Consider the following 18565-nt stretch of genomic DNA (forward strand, 5'->3'; position numbering starts at 1 on the left):
TTTCTGTTTCCCCATGAAAATCCACATTGCTATTGTAAATTACAAGGTACAAGACAGTGAGATACTGCCTTGTTTATAATTTTACATGTGAGTGGGATAGAGTAGAGACTCAGAATGTGGATGTGCAATGCATTGAACAGCCCTGGTGTTAATAACATTAAACACTCCTGAAACTGCATCTGGTCTGTCCTAAATCATTGTGATTTATGTTAGCAATTTCCTTGTTACTATTTTGTTTCTCATTTATTGCTAGTATTCTCTTCACCACATACTCAGACTGCACACACCACCCACATCTGTACTGTTTTCTATTCCTCTGTCCATTAGTTTTGCCTTAATTCAGAACAGCTTTGTCGGCCTTGTGAATCAGAAAGACTATACTGTACAGTAAAACCAGGTCATTGATTAGTCTGCCCCCTAGTGGCTACATAGATCAGCTTATATAGGAAACCATTTATGAAAGCTAATCAAACTGTAGATAAACTGTTTGAAAAAATTACACTGTAAGAAAGACATTAGTTTTTAATCAAGTGAGTAGAGTATTAGGAATTGGGTACTAAACATCATTAGATTAACTCAGGATTGTCAATATTGGTTTCTAGAGGCATTATTGGCTGCAAGCATTTACTCCTGAAGAATTTTACTCAGAAGCAATTTCATACCTTTAATTTGAAGTCTTTACTTGTTCAGTATTTATCCTTTATTTTTTTGTGCATGTTGATAAAATACAAAATAGTTTTAAAGAAATGTAGTGAAAATGCATCTTACACAGTTCAGTTAATAACTGAATACGGGCTGAATATGGCATGAATAAGTTTGAAATGCCAGGATTTTCACTACAAACAATCAAATAAAGAGAGATGCAAATTGTTATTTATTAACATGTCATGATAATTTTTTTATCAGAAACAACAGTACAACCTGATTCACATATTGTACACTATAAAGGCTAAACATACAGTAGTTTTATATGCAAATAGAAATATACTTAATAATTGTGAGAAATGTAGACATATAGGATCAGCAGGTCATTAAAATGGTTAGGTGGATATCTACCCTTATTAGACATTGGAGATGAAATGAGCATGTTAAGACATTTTTGATTCCACAAACAGTAGTTTTCAGGCAATAGAAAACCTTAGCTTCTAAATAACAGCTCATTTAGAATGAGAATAGACAAGATAGCCCTGAAAACTGTGAACTTGATGCCCTGCTTTAACCTGGCTAAGTGGCTAAGAACACATTCTTCTGTATAAAGCACACAGTATCTGGCCTTAATACCATTAGAGTTCCTATCAGAAGGTTATTGCTTTTGTGTGCCTCAGGTCTTGTTTTCCAAATTACTTTCAATGTGTATGTCTTAGGACAGGGGTGCCCACACTTTTTCGGCTTGCAAGCTACTTTTAAAATGACCAGGTTGAAATGATCTACCTACATTAAAAATGGTATATAATATACTGAGTATACTTTATACATAACATGTATGTTGTCTTACCTTGCATAACTGAGTAACCTTTATGGCACAATAACAATTCAATACATTTATGGTCACTACAGTATTTGGATTTAATAATTGTCATGTGGGAAAAGGCTGAGTTGCATAAATATGTAGAGCCGAATAATGCAGTCAAGGAGCTTTTGAATTCAGCCGACCGAAAAATGATGGCTGTCCGATTAACTGCGATTTTAGTTCCCTCTCCTTTCTCTTTCTCAGATCTCTTTTTGGAAGGAAGTCAGTTTTGTAGTTTTTATGAACAGTTTAAAAATGCCTTTCCAAATTTTCCTTCTTTGGAATAGCAATGATAGATTGACAGATCAGAAAAATGCACATTGATTGTGACATTGTGAGAAAAAAATCCTCTTCCAAGTCCACATCCAGCCCATACCCTCCCGAAACAATTTTTTTTTAAATCCCTACTTTAGTCAATATAAATTGGAAGGCTAACTAGATCACAGCTGGAGTTTTGCAGTATTTGTGTGTGCGGGATGACCAATGTGTTAGAAGAGAAGAGATCTCAGACTGGCTGCCCTGTATGTCAATCAAGTGGTAAATGCCACAGGGAGGATATATGATAGACTAACATTTAAAAAAAAAATTTTTTTGAATGCAACGCAATCTACCTGCACTATCATTGCTCTCTACTGGTCGATCGCGATCGCCGCATTGAGCACCCCCGTCTTAGGATATGCCCTTCCTAGGATTTCCTAGGTTACTTTTTTTTCAAATAAGTCTTTATCAAGGGGTCTCAGAGACAAACATAGTGCTGGTTACATAATAAAGCTATAGATGAGTCCTTTTTTGATATAAGCGTTTATAGAGAAGTGTCATATCAGAAAGTTTCTTATATTTGAAATTCACAGAATGTATTTTAAAACATGTTTTATTTTGTATTCAGAGAGATGCAAGGCAATAAAATAAAGTGAAATAACTCTGCATTTCGTGAATCAGATTATGTCAGCGCTTAGTACTTTTTTTTCACTTCTTACTCACAGCATAGGCAAATAAACAGCAATGGCTCTGATCAAATTATTTTTAACTGATACAGACAATGTATTTAAACTGTTCATTATTAAGTATAATGAAAAAGTATATTTTCTGGTACTGTACTTGTGCCACTTTTTTTAAAATAATGTTGTGTGCCTTAGGACCTAACTGTCCCTCGGTCCCATTTGAAGTCAAGGTTATGTTTCAGTCTCTTGACAAGAGTTGCAGAAATGTTCTCTTTCTTTCCTGCAGGTGACTCATCTCTTTGATAATGGAGGGACAGTGTTTTTTGCAATCTTTATGGCAATATGGGGTAAGAGCAAATTCCATGTATTTCTTTGGCTGTCTGGCTGACCTCTTTACTTTTCCATTCTTGAACTGTTCATTTTAAGGGACATCTTTTTTTCCAATTTGAAATTAGTTTTTGCCTTTGAATGGCGTTCAAATGATTCTAGCTGGAATGGACCATTAAAGATTGCCCTGAACGACACTGTCTTTCAGAATTACCTTCATGGTTAAGATTATTCTACAATAAAGTAGTACATCATTTTATTTGGTAGACAGTTAAAAGAAAAGAACAAGAGAAAAAAATGCACTTTTTTGGTCCACCCACATCAGAATAAAATTGGATGTGATGCTGGCATATATTTTTAAAAACAAGCTGCTAAATCAGCAGCTGCACCCTGGTAGACATATAAAATGTCTAACACTAGTATCAAGGTGGCATAGAGCTTTGTAGTACTATTTCAGAGCTTCAGAGTCCTGTGATTGAGCACTAGCCCAGAAACATTAAAAGGGAGATTAATAATACCAAAATGATAACTAGAGAAGAATATCGTCAATAATGAAATAGTCATCCACATGAAATGAGATAAGATACATCAATAGGAGACATCCTTCTGAAGGCTGAATCTCATAAATTAGCTCCTCAGATCATTATGTTGTTCAGAAATGTATTGGTCCTGATACCTGTTAGTCGGCTCTACCATCCATCGTTTCATGCCCCTTGACTAAAACCTATACATTATACCATTTTACTAGAGAATTTTAATTTTCCACTTCCAGTTTTGGCTGAAGGTGAGCAGGAGCATGAGGTTAAAAAGATTTTATTCTTGTCACTGTCCATCCTGAGTGTTTTAATTGATCCATTGGTAAGGGTATCAGCTTGAGGTTTTCTCATGGATTCCTTCTAGAGACTTTCATATTCCTCAGTATCAAACCCAACAAGCACATTCGTAGTCTGCACCTTAGGAAGGCACTGTTGTAAATCTCAGTTTTGAACCTAAGAAATTTTATTTGTACAATTATATTGTGAATTTATATTATTTATAATGTTGTTCATACTGTATATGTTATTGTTGTTTTTGTGATCTCACTAACATTTTCTGATTTGTTTTGGGTCACACCTGCTACCAGTTTGGGATTTGTGACTTTGCCGAGGCCATATTGCTTTTAACAATGATATGTTTCAAGTCTAGTGACACAAAATTTCATCATTTACATCTTATTTTTCTTGATACTCAACAATATTCAAGTTTCTGTATAAAGAACAGATCTTTTGTGGACCATACTGGCAATTCAAATCTTACTAGTGAGTTAGGATATTGTGAGTTTTTTATTAGGCTTTTTCGTTTATGTGTTGAACTTGATCTTGTATATTTTTTCCGTTTTTGACCTAAACACATTTTAGATCTTGACTTTCTCTCACATCTCCTGTTTTGTTTTTTTTCCTTTAATCATTGCCCATTACTTCCCGCAGTACATACTGTAGGTGTTGTAGGTATTAAGGGTGAACATGATTTTGTTGGGTTTCTACTATTACTGATGCTTCATTTATGTTGATGTTCCAGAAGGACATTCATCAGTCAGGGCCCACTTATACACTGTTTGTCATTCTTGAATACATGTGCAGAAAAGCCTTATTACCTTAGAAATTTAAAATTATGACTGAATTTTTCATTAGTGAATAACAATGGAAGGTATCATTTTTTTCTTCTAATTGGGGTATTGTGTGCCTGTTTTTACATTGGACGCTTATGATGGCAAGTGCTAACTTTAAAATTGATAGTGGAAGATAAATGACCATCCTAGAATGATATGGCATTTTTTAGAATTTTGATATAGCCCCAGATTCAACAGATTCACCTCAAATCACTATTTGATATGCTTGTAGATTTTATTTGGTCTCAATGTGTGGGGGATGGATGGATACAAAACTGCTCACATTTATTTAGTAGGACAGTGTAAATGGGCTGACAGATTTTTACATACTCTAAATTACAATACTATTCTTCCATTTTAATACTGCAATCTTGAAAGAAGACTATCTTAATCCACCTTCCAGCAAATGGGGCTCTATTGAGAAAAGCGATATATAATAATTTTCCCATTTTAATAATGAAATTGTGAGGGAACATCCACAATCCTTGTAGAAGATGGTAAATGGGGCTGGAGCTTCTCTAGAGTTGTCCAGGTACTGACAACTTTGATGTGAATGATTCTTACAAGCTAACATTAGCTGTAAGTGACTTTGAACATTTAAGGCCATACCTCAAAAAGCCTGCATAGATTTATCACAAATAAAAGGAAGAAGAAGAAAAAAAGAATATTTTGACCAGAAAAAATGTAACCTTGGGAAAAACGAGTACAAAATATAACGTATATGCAAAATGTAAATAATAATAAAGTAAATAAATACATGTACAGTAAATAACATCTTTTATAAGTTTTTAGATTTTGTAAATAAATAAAAAAAATCTAAAAATTGAATATAATTGTAATACTTTATTCATGTAATCAACAATAAATAACTGAAAATAGATATATTTTGTATTTTCACACATTTTAATTAAAAATATGAGCATCAGAGAGAGCTGTAAAAGAGTTGAATCTGCGTTTTACCATTTAATAGCATTTTAAGGGCACAGTCAACTGAAGGATCTTAGTCATGAAAATTTCAATTAAAATCAAAATTAACTCACATTTACTTGGAACATTTTAATGTGTAAAAACTAGGTGTATGTGTTCATCTGTTTAGGTCAGTGATAATTTTCATCAGTTCCCTTCATTAATAATACTTCTGAACTCTTTTTATAGCAGTTACTGATTTTTGGATGAGTGTTAGGTTTAATATAAAATAATTCAAATTGATCAAACCAAGGCTTTAATTTATACATTTAATATTTGTGAATATATTTTATTTTTAAACATAGTGTCTCACACCTTAATCAGATGGAATTTTATAAACACCATACCATCATTTATTACCAAGCTAGGAGTGAGACAAGTTTGTGAAATCCTACTTCACTTCCATAAAGCCACTTACAGGCTGTATTTCACAATAGACATTTAAATCTTACTGTTTGTCATATTTAGATCATCTCCAACCACTTCAATGTGATAACTTGCATACTCACAAATATTTGTACTAAAACTCTTAAGATTTCATTTTCGCAGACCACAAGCTTACTGAAATCAAGCACAAGGTTATAATAAATAGATTATTTATTTATTTATTTATTTAATGAAACTTTCATTACTCCATAGTATTGATAAGTGAAATGATTTGCAAAACAAATTGAGCTTCCTTTCGTGTGAAATTCATGCCATTGACACAAAAAAGGTGTTTATTTCCACTCTGCAACAGTTTTAATGTACTAACTCTGCATATGTGTCTGACTGTCATTTAGTTTTTAAAAAAGTAACTCTAGGGAATTAAAAAAGCAACAACTCTGGACTATTACCTGTCATGTATAGACCATCAGACATATGTTGTGTTTTATACTAGTAAGTGGATGCTCATTGTGCCACTTGTGATGACAGTCTTCAAAGTTCAAAGATGAATTGGAGATAGATATGAAACACGAAACCCATGTGGAATGAAGCATGCAAGTGTGCACCTGCAGCAATCAAGAAGTAGGAACGGAGAGCTACCAGGTAATGGCTGAAGGGAAAGCAAGATGCCTTTCATGAACTGACTTTAAGTTTTACTGTGGATTACCAGTAATGAGCTTGATGGTGCACTTTGGTATGTAGCATGTCACATTTTTTAAGAAAAGTTTCAATTTTGCAAAACAACATGCAAATTTAAACATCCCTGTTTCATTCGTCACAACTCAAAAGTAACCAAGAACATCAAGCAAACGTGAAAATAAGCAAGATGATTTTCATGACTTTTTCTAGACAAACACTTCTTATATAATTTTGTAGCAAATTTAAAGGTGTTAGATTCAGTTGCCTTGAATGAAATCACTTTAAAAGATGATGGGCTTTTTTTTACTTGATAGAACCACTTGTTTGGCTGCATCATTACTCCCACAAATGTTCTAACAAGAAAAGAAGTAACATTAGATTAGAACACATTTAGTCTATGGCCCTATTAAAATCAGAAGGAAAGTATAGCTCTGTGATTTTTCCTCTTCACAGATTTCATCTTTAACTATGAGCTTGACTTACTCTTCAGTTTCAAGAAGAATATCATAGTTGCTGTGTGAGTTACATACCACTTTTGTTCAATGATATTTTCATAGTTTTCTAAAATGGAAAACTGACTTATTGGAAGGCTTTGTGTGAAATGCTCAGCTAACATTAAAATGAAGGAAATAGTATTGTTTGTCATTAAAATATGTTAAAACAATCCATATTTTCTGTTATCTAGCAAAGTAATCCTAATACATGAATTAGGATTTGTATATTATTAATGAATAGTATAAATGTTTTAGATATCAATTACAGTGTTTACTAATTATCATTGCACCAGCTTTGAGAAGGGACCTAAAGTTCAATTCAGTGTTTGAAGAGGCACAAGGGAGAGGACTTACATATTTGTAAATGTGGTCAATGCCATGTTTTCTAAGAAGGCTAATGTATGTAAACTTAAATCTATATCAGGCAATTATTGGTTGAATATATGCAGAGATTTAGTGCCTTGTATTTTGCAATTACTTTCAACAGTGCCTAAAATAGTGAAACAGGCTAGTTTTGTCATTGTACTCTGGGCAAGAAAAACATTTTATGATAAAGTAGATGCAGTATGTCAGGTGCTATTGTTTGAGACTGGATTTAGTATTCCAAAGAAATGTAGTCTATAATTCTTTAGCATTCGTTATGGTTTTGTTATATTTTTGTAATATTAGAGGGCCTAGCATAAATATACTGTAGAATTTCCAGGAAGGGGTGACTGGCCAGTTGGCTAAGGTCTCCAGGACTGTGAACATGCCTGAGTTTTTCTTCTGACTTTGTCTGTTGTAACTGAAAATGGACCCTCCAGAGGTTTATTTTCTCCAGGATGCTGCCGACTTTAATTTTTGTTTTACTCTCCTATGTGTTACATAGTTCAATTAATTAATGGTCGGATATTGGTACGTTCCATGCATTTTAATCAGGTTGGAACTGCCTTGTTTGACTGTGTGTGTAAACTAATCTGTATCTTTATGTGTATGCATTATGTAATTGGTAACTTGTAAAGTGATAAATGCATTTTACACGTGAAATTGTTATAGTGCTCTAAGCCTGCACTCAGTGAAGAGCTCTATACAAAAATAAACTAAATTTAGTTGACTTTGTATTTTCTGCCACATTCTGTCCTGAACCTTTGTAACAAACAATCTCTAAAACCCAATCTATTTTAAAGCTGTTGTCTAGTATAGTATTTGTTTATATTCAGCCTTATTTACAATTGCTCAATAAAATCATTTTTTGACTACTATGTGCATTGTTAATTTAATCTATTCATAGCAGGTAGTGCAGTGATTAGTGCTACTGCGTCACAGCATCTCTCCAAATAAAAAAAAAAAACAGCATGTTATATACTTTTCCATCATGCTAACTTTGTGGAACTTGCACATTCTCACTCTGTGTCTCTGTGTTTATGGAGGTAGCTTGGGTTTGGGTAGCTCTAAAATTGTGCTTTAATGAATGCACGTGAGTGTACATGTTTTGTTTGTTTTCTTTCAGTATTTTTTCTCTTTCTGTTTAAAAGCACCTATATGACATGTCAAACCTTATTTCACTAATGTCAAAAACAAAACTGAAACTAAATATGATATACATGCTGGTATTTGTCTAAGCAGCTTGGTAAATTATATGTTAAATTATGTAAATCCTAGTGAATTATCCTTCATACTTTTTTACATAAAAAATGTTTTCACTCTTTAGCAACCATCAGGTAAAGATGGTACCGAAATGTGAAAAATAGTATTTAAATGTATTGCTGTAATAGCAACAAGAGGATAATTGTGTGAAAAGAGAAGCCTATTAGTTACAAAATTTATTTACTTAAAATTCTACATTGCCATGAACATTTGTACAACATTTACATAGCTTGTTTCTGTTAAAATTCTACAGAATTATTTTTTAACCAAAAATCGATTTATATTTGTAGCCTAAACACTGGTTTGGATTTCAGATTATAAAATTTGAATATATGAGCTAGGTTCAATAGCCGTGTCTTCAAGCTCTACAGAAAGATTGTCAAGGAATTCACTTAGTATTCAGCACAAGTCTCAGTCAAGACCATACTAACTGATCCACATTAGACCAGGATCACCTTTCCTGCTCTTCTGTGTTTCAGAGTCTTATTGTTTCTTTAGGAGTTTGCATTTTCTGTGGGTAAAGGAACATATATTTCTGCTACCAGCTCTGGACTGAAGAGTGTTCGGGAAATGGACATCCTGGCATTGGCAATGTTTTGGCACAAAGTAACTTAAAGGCAGCATACATCACATGTTACTATTGCAGATAGCCAGCTTCAGATAGCTTTTGCTGTCCATGACTCTTGATAAGCTTATATCGGTTATGCAGAAGGCCATTGTGGGCCGATGTTGTCCATTTTGATTGAGTCAGTTGTAACAGTTGGGTTGTAGTAGGCTGAACCATCATATCTCAAGTCCAAGGCATCAGGCGAATTATCCAGTCTGAGCACTGCAAAGAGAAGAGAGGAAAATACATTAATGCAAGGCAACAAAGGCACATCAAATGGCACAGCACAAGAAAAACTGAAATTAAGTAATTTGTCTGTGTCTCTCCCTATATATATTATAAACAAAATAACATTTTTATGAGTAGTCAGCATTATATAACATTTTTCTGACTTCCAGTCAACTCTCAAACAGTTTAGCAACAGAAGGAAAGCAACACTGTTTTATTGTATAAAAAGAGGTCAAAACTCTTTTTTGTCAAAATCTCTTGTATCTAACTTTAGCCGTAAATGACTGCTGAGCACACAGAAAGTAAAGCAGCAGTGAAGGCATTCAGATTGTGCATTTCTTGTAAAACATTCTACAAAGAGCATTTTTTAAGAAAGTAGGTCAAGCGCAATTCAGTGGCGCATCGGGTAACTTCAGAGCGTTTCACTTTACAGACCTTTTCTCATTAACCCACAAGGCACCTACCTAGACTGCTGGTTACTACTGCAGATATTACATATTGAATGACATTCTGTGAAGTAGCAGTTTTTTATTGTTTACTAAAAATAATTCCTCATTAAAATCATAAATATTAAAGTTACTTGTTCAGCAAGTGTGGTTCATTCCTAGAATGAAATGGTCACATATACAACTCCGTTAGGAAAACTAGGGTGAGAGTGGATCCCTGGCTTGATTCCCAGTAGGAGTGTGGAACTAGGCTTCTGTCCCGACCAAAGGATGACAGAACAACTCTATAGCTTTTTGATAATGTTAAGTAGGATTATGTAGTTAAAATGCTAAAATGTAACAGAGATACATTTCTTGTTTATTAGAATAAAAGTAACCCTATGAGAATACTAAAAAAGAAGAAAAGGTGAATTTGCTTATATGAAGTATAATGAATTGGGTACCTTACTCCCTCTGAATTACTTTACTTTTGGGGTGCTGTCAAATACATGAATGTGTTGAAGAAGCTTACAAGTATAACACCTCACCTCTGAGTTATAAGCTTTACAGGACTTACCCCTTCCATTTTTGTTTTTATACAAAAAAAATTGAGGTGATTCCATACTAAACATAATTTTAAAATGTATGAGATTGAGTCCTTATGTTTGGCAAAGTCTCACAGCAGTAGTTACTGTAAGTGAGCTACTATCTCTCTCTGAAGTTACATTTTCTGATGGAGGGTTGCTGAGAGTCAGAGTCTGTTCCAAGAAGCACTGAGGCCTAGCTTTATCACTAATACCTTTATTTAGTTTTAGAAAAGATTTCCTAGTTATGGTTAGGGTAATTTTGCAAAATTTATCTGGACTTTAAATTTTTTCAGCTTCATTTTGGTTTAATTATTGGTATTTTATTAATGTTTCTTCTAACTTTTGACCTTAGTTTTGTTCTTCCTGAAGACTAACCCTTCATCTCCATTACTTTGCTTCAATAACAAGCTGTCCTTCAAGACAAGCCAACTTCCACCTTGGCAACAATACCTGTATGTCTCTATGTCTTATCCTTTGTCCTCCTAAGTGTAAAGAATATTCATGTTACAAAAATGGCTCAGCATGTGGGTGTGTTCTCAGCAAATAGACTAGACTCCCATGTTAGAGTAGTATTATGACTTGCAGCATGCATTAGGTTACACCGTAGTTATTTTTGTGAGTTTGTTACTATATATAAATATATATATAATGAACAATCTATAATGTTAGCAACTAATATGTACAAAAAATAGATTTTAATAATATGTAATTAATTTTGTAAAGTTTTCAACTTTTGAGTGGTTTTATTAAAATTATTGTAAATTACCTGGATCATCAGAGATGTCTTCATAGAGGCGACGATGGTTGAATGAATCAGGCTTTGCCTTTTTACATAAATAGAAGGCACCAAGCATAACCAATAATGTTGCTAGAACTACACCAATAATAGCACCAATGACCACACTTTTATTGCCATTTTGGGGCTTTCCTTGAACATCTGAAGAGCAAAACAAAATGAAACCTTTAACTTGACACAGAAAAGTCTGTAATAAATAAAAAAACATTAAAAAAAAACACAGCAAACTGCATTAGCTCATGCTCCATTATATAACACTGAGCATATACTTATATCCAGTTGCAATTAGATTTTCACCCATAATATTATGTTGTTTTCCCACATTATAATTGTTTTAATTGTGTCTGACATCAAAGGGAAGTCCTTTATGAACATGTCACTGTTCATGCCTACCTCATGTTACTGTGAGATGGAGCAACTTTTGGCAGAGGTTTGTTATTTGTGGGAAGAGGTTAATCTAGCAAGTTAAATTATGTTGTTGTCACTATTCATTAGGCTATCACTAACCATTTTTATAATAAAATACAATAATATAACATTCTCAGATCAATTCTATCAAGGGGACCAGAGCCCATACCAGCCACATCCAAGGCCTCAAGGCAGGAAGTACCCCAGCACGTGGTGTAAGTTCATCCCAGGACCCATTCATTCACACACCCACATTCACACTGGGCCATTATAGAACTGAATATTAACCTCACACACTTGCTTTGGACATTTTGGGAGAAAAGTAACCAGAGAATAATCCATACATACATGGAGAGAATATGAAAAACTGGTTGTAGAATTCAAACCCACAAATTAATATTTCATTTTTCCATTTTTTCCCTTAATTTCAATAATATTAATATGTGTTTCTTCAAAAGTGAAAATTTACCAACAAATAAAAGTTATCATTCACCCACTTAGGTTGATGAAGTTATTAATAATTTGTAAAGATTTTATATGATAAACATCAGTGACAAGTGATAATTTCTTTGAAACAAGGTGTAGTTCCTTTCTAGATCTTGTCTTTTTGAACAATAAATACAGAATAAAGGAAACAGATGTTGTTGAACCTTTAAGTAACAGATTAAATTGAAAAGAGTCATTGAAAACACTCAGATGCGTGCTAGAACAAACACATGTAAATTGCATGAAGAAGACTCTATGGGGGAGAATGGAAATTGTAAACCATAGATGGTGTCACTTCAGATACATCCTTATACATGCCCAAAATAAATAAACACTAAAGCAAATTAAATAAAAACTTAAAAAAATGATGTATAAGAACATCATTAAAAATTTTATGCTTAAATGAACACTCTACAAGATAATTAAAAAAACATTCAAAGAATTCGGACTAAGATGAATACTGAACGCTACAATAAAAGATCAAGAAAAAAAAATTGAAAGATTAAACAAATATTCCAGGACTTTTACATAATAAAGCAGTTAAGGGGAATTTAAGAAGCCTTGAAAAATTATTGAATATCGTATCTATCATAATATGTTCATTTATTCATTATTTCATTCATTTTAATCAAATTATCGATCACAGACACAACTCTGGATTCCATAACATGCACACAAACTCATTCACAATTGGTCAATTTCGAATTAATAATTACCTTTGGGTGGAAAAGAGGAATACAACCTAAACAGACTCGGGAAGAATGTGACAACTTCACATAACCAATGATTGGGCTAGAATTTAACCTCCCAACGTAATAATAGGCTGCATGGCAATAACTCTTGGGGAAATAGGAAATTAAGGCCGAAGCTGTCTCACTTCCAATTAAGACTATAAAATGACATCAAAAATTTAGAATCAATGTCTCCATGATGGGACAGTTAATTTCGTAAGCTGGAATGTTAAAGGCATGAATCACGAATTAAAGAAAAAGAAAGTACTCTCTTACCTAACAGGTCTAAACGCTAAAATAGTATTTTTTTTTTTTACAGGAGACCCATTTACTAAGCAAGGATCATTTCGGCTGCAAAAAGACTGGACTTGCCAATTGTTCCATTCTAGTTTTACAAAGGAAATTAGAGGTGTGGGAATTCTCATACATAGAACAGTACCATTTGTAGCATCAGATGTAGTACTGGATCCTGAAGGGAGATATGTAATGGTCATGGGAGACATATCTAACTGTAAAATGATTTTGATAAATGTTTATGCACCTAATGTTGATGATAAGGAATTTATACAAAATTTATTTGCATCCATTCCCAATCTGAACACTCATAAAATTATAATGGCTGGAGGCTTTAATTGTGTTTTAAATCCACTCTTAGATAGGACTTTTACCACAGGGGGAACGGCATCTAACACCGCAAAGATAATTACAAAGTTTATAACTGATCAAGACTTATCAGACCCCTGGAGGTTTTTAAACCCGAACTCAAGAACATATTCTTTCTACTCACCAGTACATCATTGCTTCTCGAGGATTGATTATTTCTTTATAGATAATAACTTCTTGCCTATGATGAAATCTTGCAAATACGATGCTATTGTTATTTCTGACCATGCACCTCTGATCTTAGAGCTAAAGTTACTAAACCCCACACACTCACCTCGCAGATGTTGTCTCAACCCACTTCTATTAGCAGACGAGAATTGTACAGAATTCATATCCAAACAAATCAATTTCTTCCTAGAGACAAATACATCCTCACAGATTTCTGCAGGAATACTCTGGGAAACACTTAAGGCCTTCTTAAGAGGACAGATTATCTCATACTAGCAAAATACCCGCGCTCCGCAGCGGAGAAGTAGTGTGTTAAAGAAGTAATGAAAAAGAAAAGGAAATATTTTGAAAATAACGTAACATGATTGTCAGTGTAATTGTTTTGTCACTGTTGTGAGTGATGAGTATTGCTGTCATATACATATAGACATATACACATATATATATATATACACACACACACATATGTACATACATATATACAGTATATACACCCACATATATATATACGTACATATGTATATATATATACATATCTACATATATAAACATATATATACATATACATACATATCTACATATATACATATACACACACACATACATATATATATCTATACTAATAAAAGGCAAAGCCCTCACTCACTCACTCACTCACTCACTCACTCACTCATCACTAATTCTCCAACTTCCCGTGTGGGTGGAAGGCTGAAATTTGGCAGGTTCATTCCTTACAGCTTCCTTACAAAAGTTGGGCAGGTTTTATATCGAAATTTCTACGCATAATGGTCATAACTGGAAGCAGTTTTTCTCCATTTACTGTAATGGAGATGAGCTTCAACGCGTGGGGGCAGAGTTTCGTGTGACATCATCACGCCTCTCACGTAATCATGCAGTACATAGAAAACCAGGAAGACCTCAAAAAAGCGCTGAAGAAAACATGCATTATATAATTGAGAAGGCAGCGAAACAATAAGAAGCGAACGAGTGACATATACAACCATATTCATGAGTTCTGCTACTTCGGAAACAAAGCACGATGTAAACCTACACTTTAAATTAAGTTCATAGACAGGCTGCCGCTGGCGTTTGTAATTTAGTGCCTGCCCATATAAGGCCGTCCGTCAGCGGCAATCCAATAGCAAACTGCCACGGGTAAATATTCACGGGTGAAGGACTGTGCTTATGGAGAGGAAGATGAGATGGTCAGGGTGGTGTTTGACACAAACTCAGCGAAACTGCGAGAGAAAGTTTTAAGTGCCAGGACTAAGGTAACATTAAATACAGCCATGGACATAGCACGAGATGGCACCAGCACAGCTGGGAACCTTCGATGCATGTACACCGAGTGGCTCACGTGAACTGGACGCAGTGCACAGATAAAAGCAACAGTTCCAAAGAGCTGAACAAAACCGAATTACACAATTGAAAAGGCAGCAAAAATATGAAGCGTCCTGATACATATAAGCATATTCATAAATCCAAAACAAAGCACACGTTGGAAAAAGTCAATGTCCCGCTAAAGGAAGACAGTGTAAAAAAACCCGTGCATGCAGTGTGTCAGGTCTCAGATAAAGAAGAAGACGAGCTGTTTATTGATGCAGTAAGAAACGAATCGATGAATGAAACCTGTCATCTTTACAACGATTGACAAACACGGAATGTAACTTGAACACAACACATCCTACAAATACGAACCTGATTGAAAGAAATAATGATAATCAAATCCTTGATGACAGCAACACTCAGTAACACTCACAAAACAAATACTGTATATTGACAGTCATGTTACGTTATTTTTAAAATGTTCCCTTTTCTTTTCTAGTTTTTTAACACACTACTTCTCCGCTGCGATACGCGGGTATATACAGTATATATGTATATATATATATATCGATCTACATACTCGAATAATGGATACTTTATTCGCCATCAATGATTGTTTTGGTAAAGCCATACTCAGTGTATTCATTAGATGAACGGTAAAAAGTAAGAGTGAGGGGAGGATGACATGCAGGCTGTAGTGCGCGTCAACTCTATCTGAATTGTGCGATCACATTTGAAAAAATATATCTTTTCAAGTTCTATTTAGTTCATATGTGTCAAACTCAAGGGCAGCGGGCCACATCCGCCCGGCGTAATTATATCCGCCCGCGAGATCATTTTATATACTGTATTATTGTTATTAAAGCCGGGTATATGAAGCGCTGGTAACACAATAAACTACAGATCCCATAATGCAGCGCTTCAGCTGCCTTGCCGACACTTACGCGTTAATCAAGTCTACCTTATGATGCTGCAAGTTATTGCGAAGCTAGCTCACACGATGCTGAAGAGAAAAGTTGATTCTGAAAATAGAGCCTTTAAAACCGATGGGAGGCTGAGTATATGTTTACTGAACCCGTGTGTCTCATTTGTGGAGCTAATGTGGCTGTAATTACAGAATTTAATCTAAGACGGCACTATGAGACAAAACATCAGGGTAACCTGAATGCAATGCAGAAGATACAGAAAGCAGCATAATTAAATAAGAATCTGACACTTCAGCGGACGTTTTAACCCGTGCACAATCACAAAGTGATTTCAAGTGAAGCTGCTTTTATGGGAGACACAAATGCACCAGTTCACCTTGCCCCACTTTCCCTGTTGCCAAGTAATGTTAAACCAAGTCGTCACTACGGTGTTCCCAAATACGCACTTTGCTGATAAACTGAGCGCACTGCACTGAGTTTGCACGGCGCTTTGGTGACTTTGAAGAACAAAAAAAGTCCGTCTACATGCGGCTCGAACCTTGTGCATGTTTGGTAGCACATATCTGTGTGAGAAGCTCTTCTCAGTGATAAAGACTAACAAAACAGCACACAGGAGTCGCCTCACTGATGAGCACCTGCAATCCATCCTGAGAATCTCCACAACACAGAACCTCACACCAAACATAAACGAACCTGTTGCCAAAAAGATGCCAGGCGTCCAGCTCTAAAATGACATATGAGCAAAGACAACTGAATGATTTGATTTGTTATTGCTGAAAGGAACACATTTTATTTATATTTCCAGGTTTTGTTATGCAGCATGTTCATATTTGAATTTGTATAATTTTGACAGGATATATTTTTATGGAGAGCAAAATCTTTTGGGATATTTAAAATCTAAGTTTATTTTTATATAAAATTACATAAGAGTAAAGAAATTTGAATGTTTGTTCTTTTAACGTTTACTTTATTTCTAACTTGTATAATTTAGACAGGATATATTTTTATGGAGAGCAAAATATTATAAGTTGTTTAAGGTTTGAGTTGATTTATTCAGGAATAATATTCCTGTCTGTTTTTACCATTCCTACCAAAGATATTTCTGTCGACTAAATAAAAATTCCTTCTATTTAAAATTTAAATAGAACTTGAACAAATCGATAGTTCATAATATCCACGCAGACTTGCACGTAAGGCGGGAGTCATCCGTTTTAACAAGCAGCGTATTGCACTGATACTGAAATAGCTGTGTGTGTATATATGTAGATATGTATGTATATGTATATATATGTTTATATATGTGTGTGTGTATGTATGTATATATATATGTATTTGTGTGTATATATGTGTGTGTATGTATGTATGTGTGTATGTATTTATGTGTGTGTGTATATGTATGTGTATATATGTAGATATATATATGTATTTATATATATATATATACAGTATATATATATATATATATATATATATATATGACAGCAACACTCATCACTCACAACAGTGACAAAACAATTACATTGACAATCATGTTACGTTATTTTCAAAATGTTTCCTTTTCTTTCTCATTGCTTCTTTAACACACTACTTCTCCGCTGCAAAGCGGGAATTTTGCTAGTATATATATATATATATACATACACTCTTTGGGGTGCGAGCAACTGTTGCTGGGGGTGGCAGAATCCATCAAGGAAGAAAAATGAAAACATTATTTGTACAAATAATTTGCACAAATTTATTTATCCATTCCTAAATAATTAAATGGGCAGGCTATTTTGTATCAGTGCAGTACGCTGTTTGTTAAAACGTATGACTCCCGCTCTTACGTGCAAGTCTGCATAGATATTATGAACTATCGTATCTGTTCAAGTTCTATTTAAATTTTAAATAGAAGGAATTTTTATTTAGTCGACAGAAATATCTTTGGTAGGAATGTAAGTTAAATGTAGGCATCATTGCATAAATTTTTCTTCACCATACAAATGTAAAGAGTAAATTCACCTTACATTCCAACCAAAGATATTTGTGTCGACTAAATCAGGGGTGTCAAACTCAATTGCACAGGGGGCTAAAATCCAAAACACACTTTAGGTTGCGGGCCGAACAGGATAAACATTTATTGAACACACTAAAACTAAACTTTTAAAACTTTTAAAACTTAACTTTTTTGAACATAAATATGAATAAAAACAGACAGGAATATTATTCTGGAATAAATCAACTCAAACCTTAAATAACTTATAATATTTTGCTCTCCATAAAAATATATCCTGTCTAAATTATACAAGTTAGAAATAAAGTAAACGTTAAAAGAACAATCATTCAAATTTCTTTACTCTTATGTAATTTTATATAAAAAATAAACTTAAATTTTAAATATCCCAAAAGATTTTACTCTACATAAAAATATATCCTGTCAAAATTATACAAATATGAACATGCTGCATAACAAAACCTGGAAATATAAATAAAATGTGTTCTTTTCAGCAATAACAAATCAAATCATTCAGTTGTCTTTGCTCTTATGTCATTTCATCAGAGCTGGACGCCTGGCATCTTTTTTTGGCAACAAGTTCGTTTCTGTTTGGTGTGAGGTTCTGTGTTGTGGAGATTCTCAGGATGGACTGCAGGTGCTCA

The 18565-nt window shown here is 34.0% G+C and overlaps 2 protein-coding genes across 4 annotated transcripts in view; one reads left to right on the forward strand and one right to left on the reverse strand.

Annotated features, from left to right (window-relative positions):
• Positions 1-18565, forward strand: part of ano3 (anoctamin 3) — a 398850-nt gene that overhangs the window by 304373 nt on the left and 75912 nt on the right. For all 3 annotated transcript variants that reach the window (XM_039753659.1, XM_039753677.1, XM_039753668.1), the window contains one exon: positions 2738-2798. In XM_039753659.1, coding sequence (XP_039609593.1) covers positions 2738-2798 — 61 coding nt within the window. The remainder of the gene's footprint in view (positions 1-2737; positions 2799-18565) is intronic.
• muc15 (mucin 15, cell surface associated) overlaps positions 6909-18565 on the reverse strand; it is a 29549-nt gene continuing 17892 nt past the window's right edge. Inside the window, exons 3-4 of the mRNA XM_039753690.1 lie at positions 11191-11361; positions 6909-9406 (exon numbers count right to left, since the gene is read on the reverse strand). Of these exons, the coding sequence (XP_039609624.1) occupies positions 9279-9406; positions 11191-11361 (299 nt within the window). The 3' untranslated portion in view covers positions 6909-9278. The remainder of the gene's footprint in view (positions 9407-11190; positions 11362-18565) is intronic.

The sequence above is a fragment of the Polypterus senegalus genome, chromosome 1 (genome assembly GCF_016835505.1).
Source record: "Polypterus senegalus isolate Bchr_013 chromosome 1, ASM1683550v1, whole genome shotgun sequence".
NCBI lineage: Eukaryota > Metazoa > Chordata > Cladistia > Polypteriformes > Polypteridae > Polypterus > Polypterus senegalus.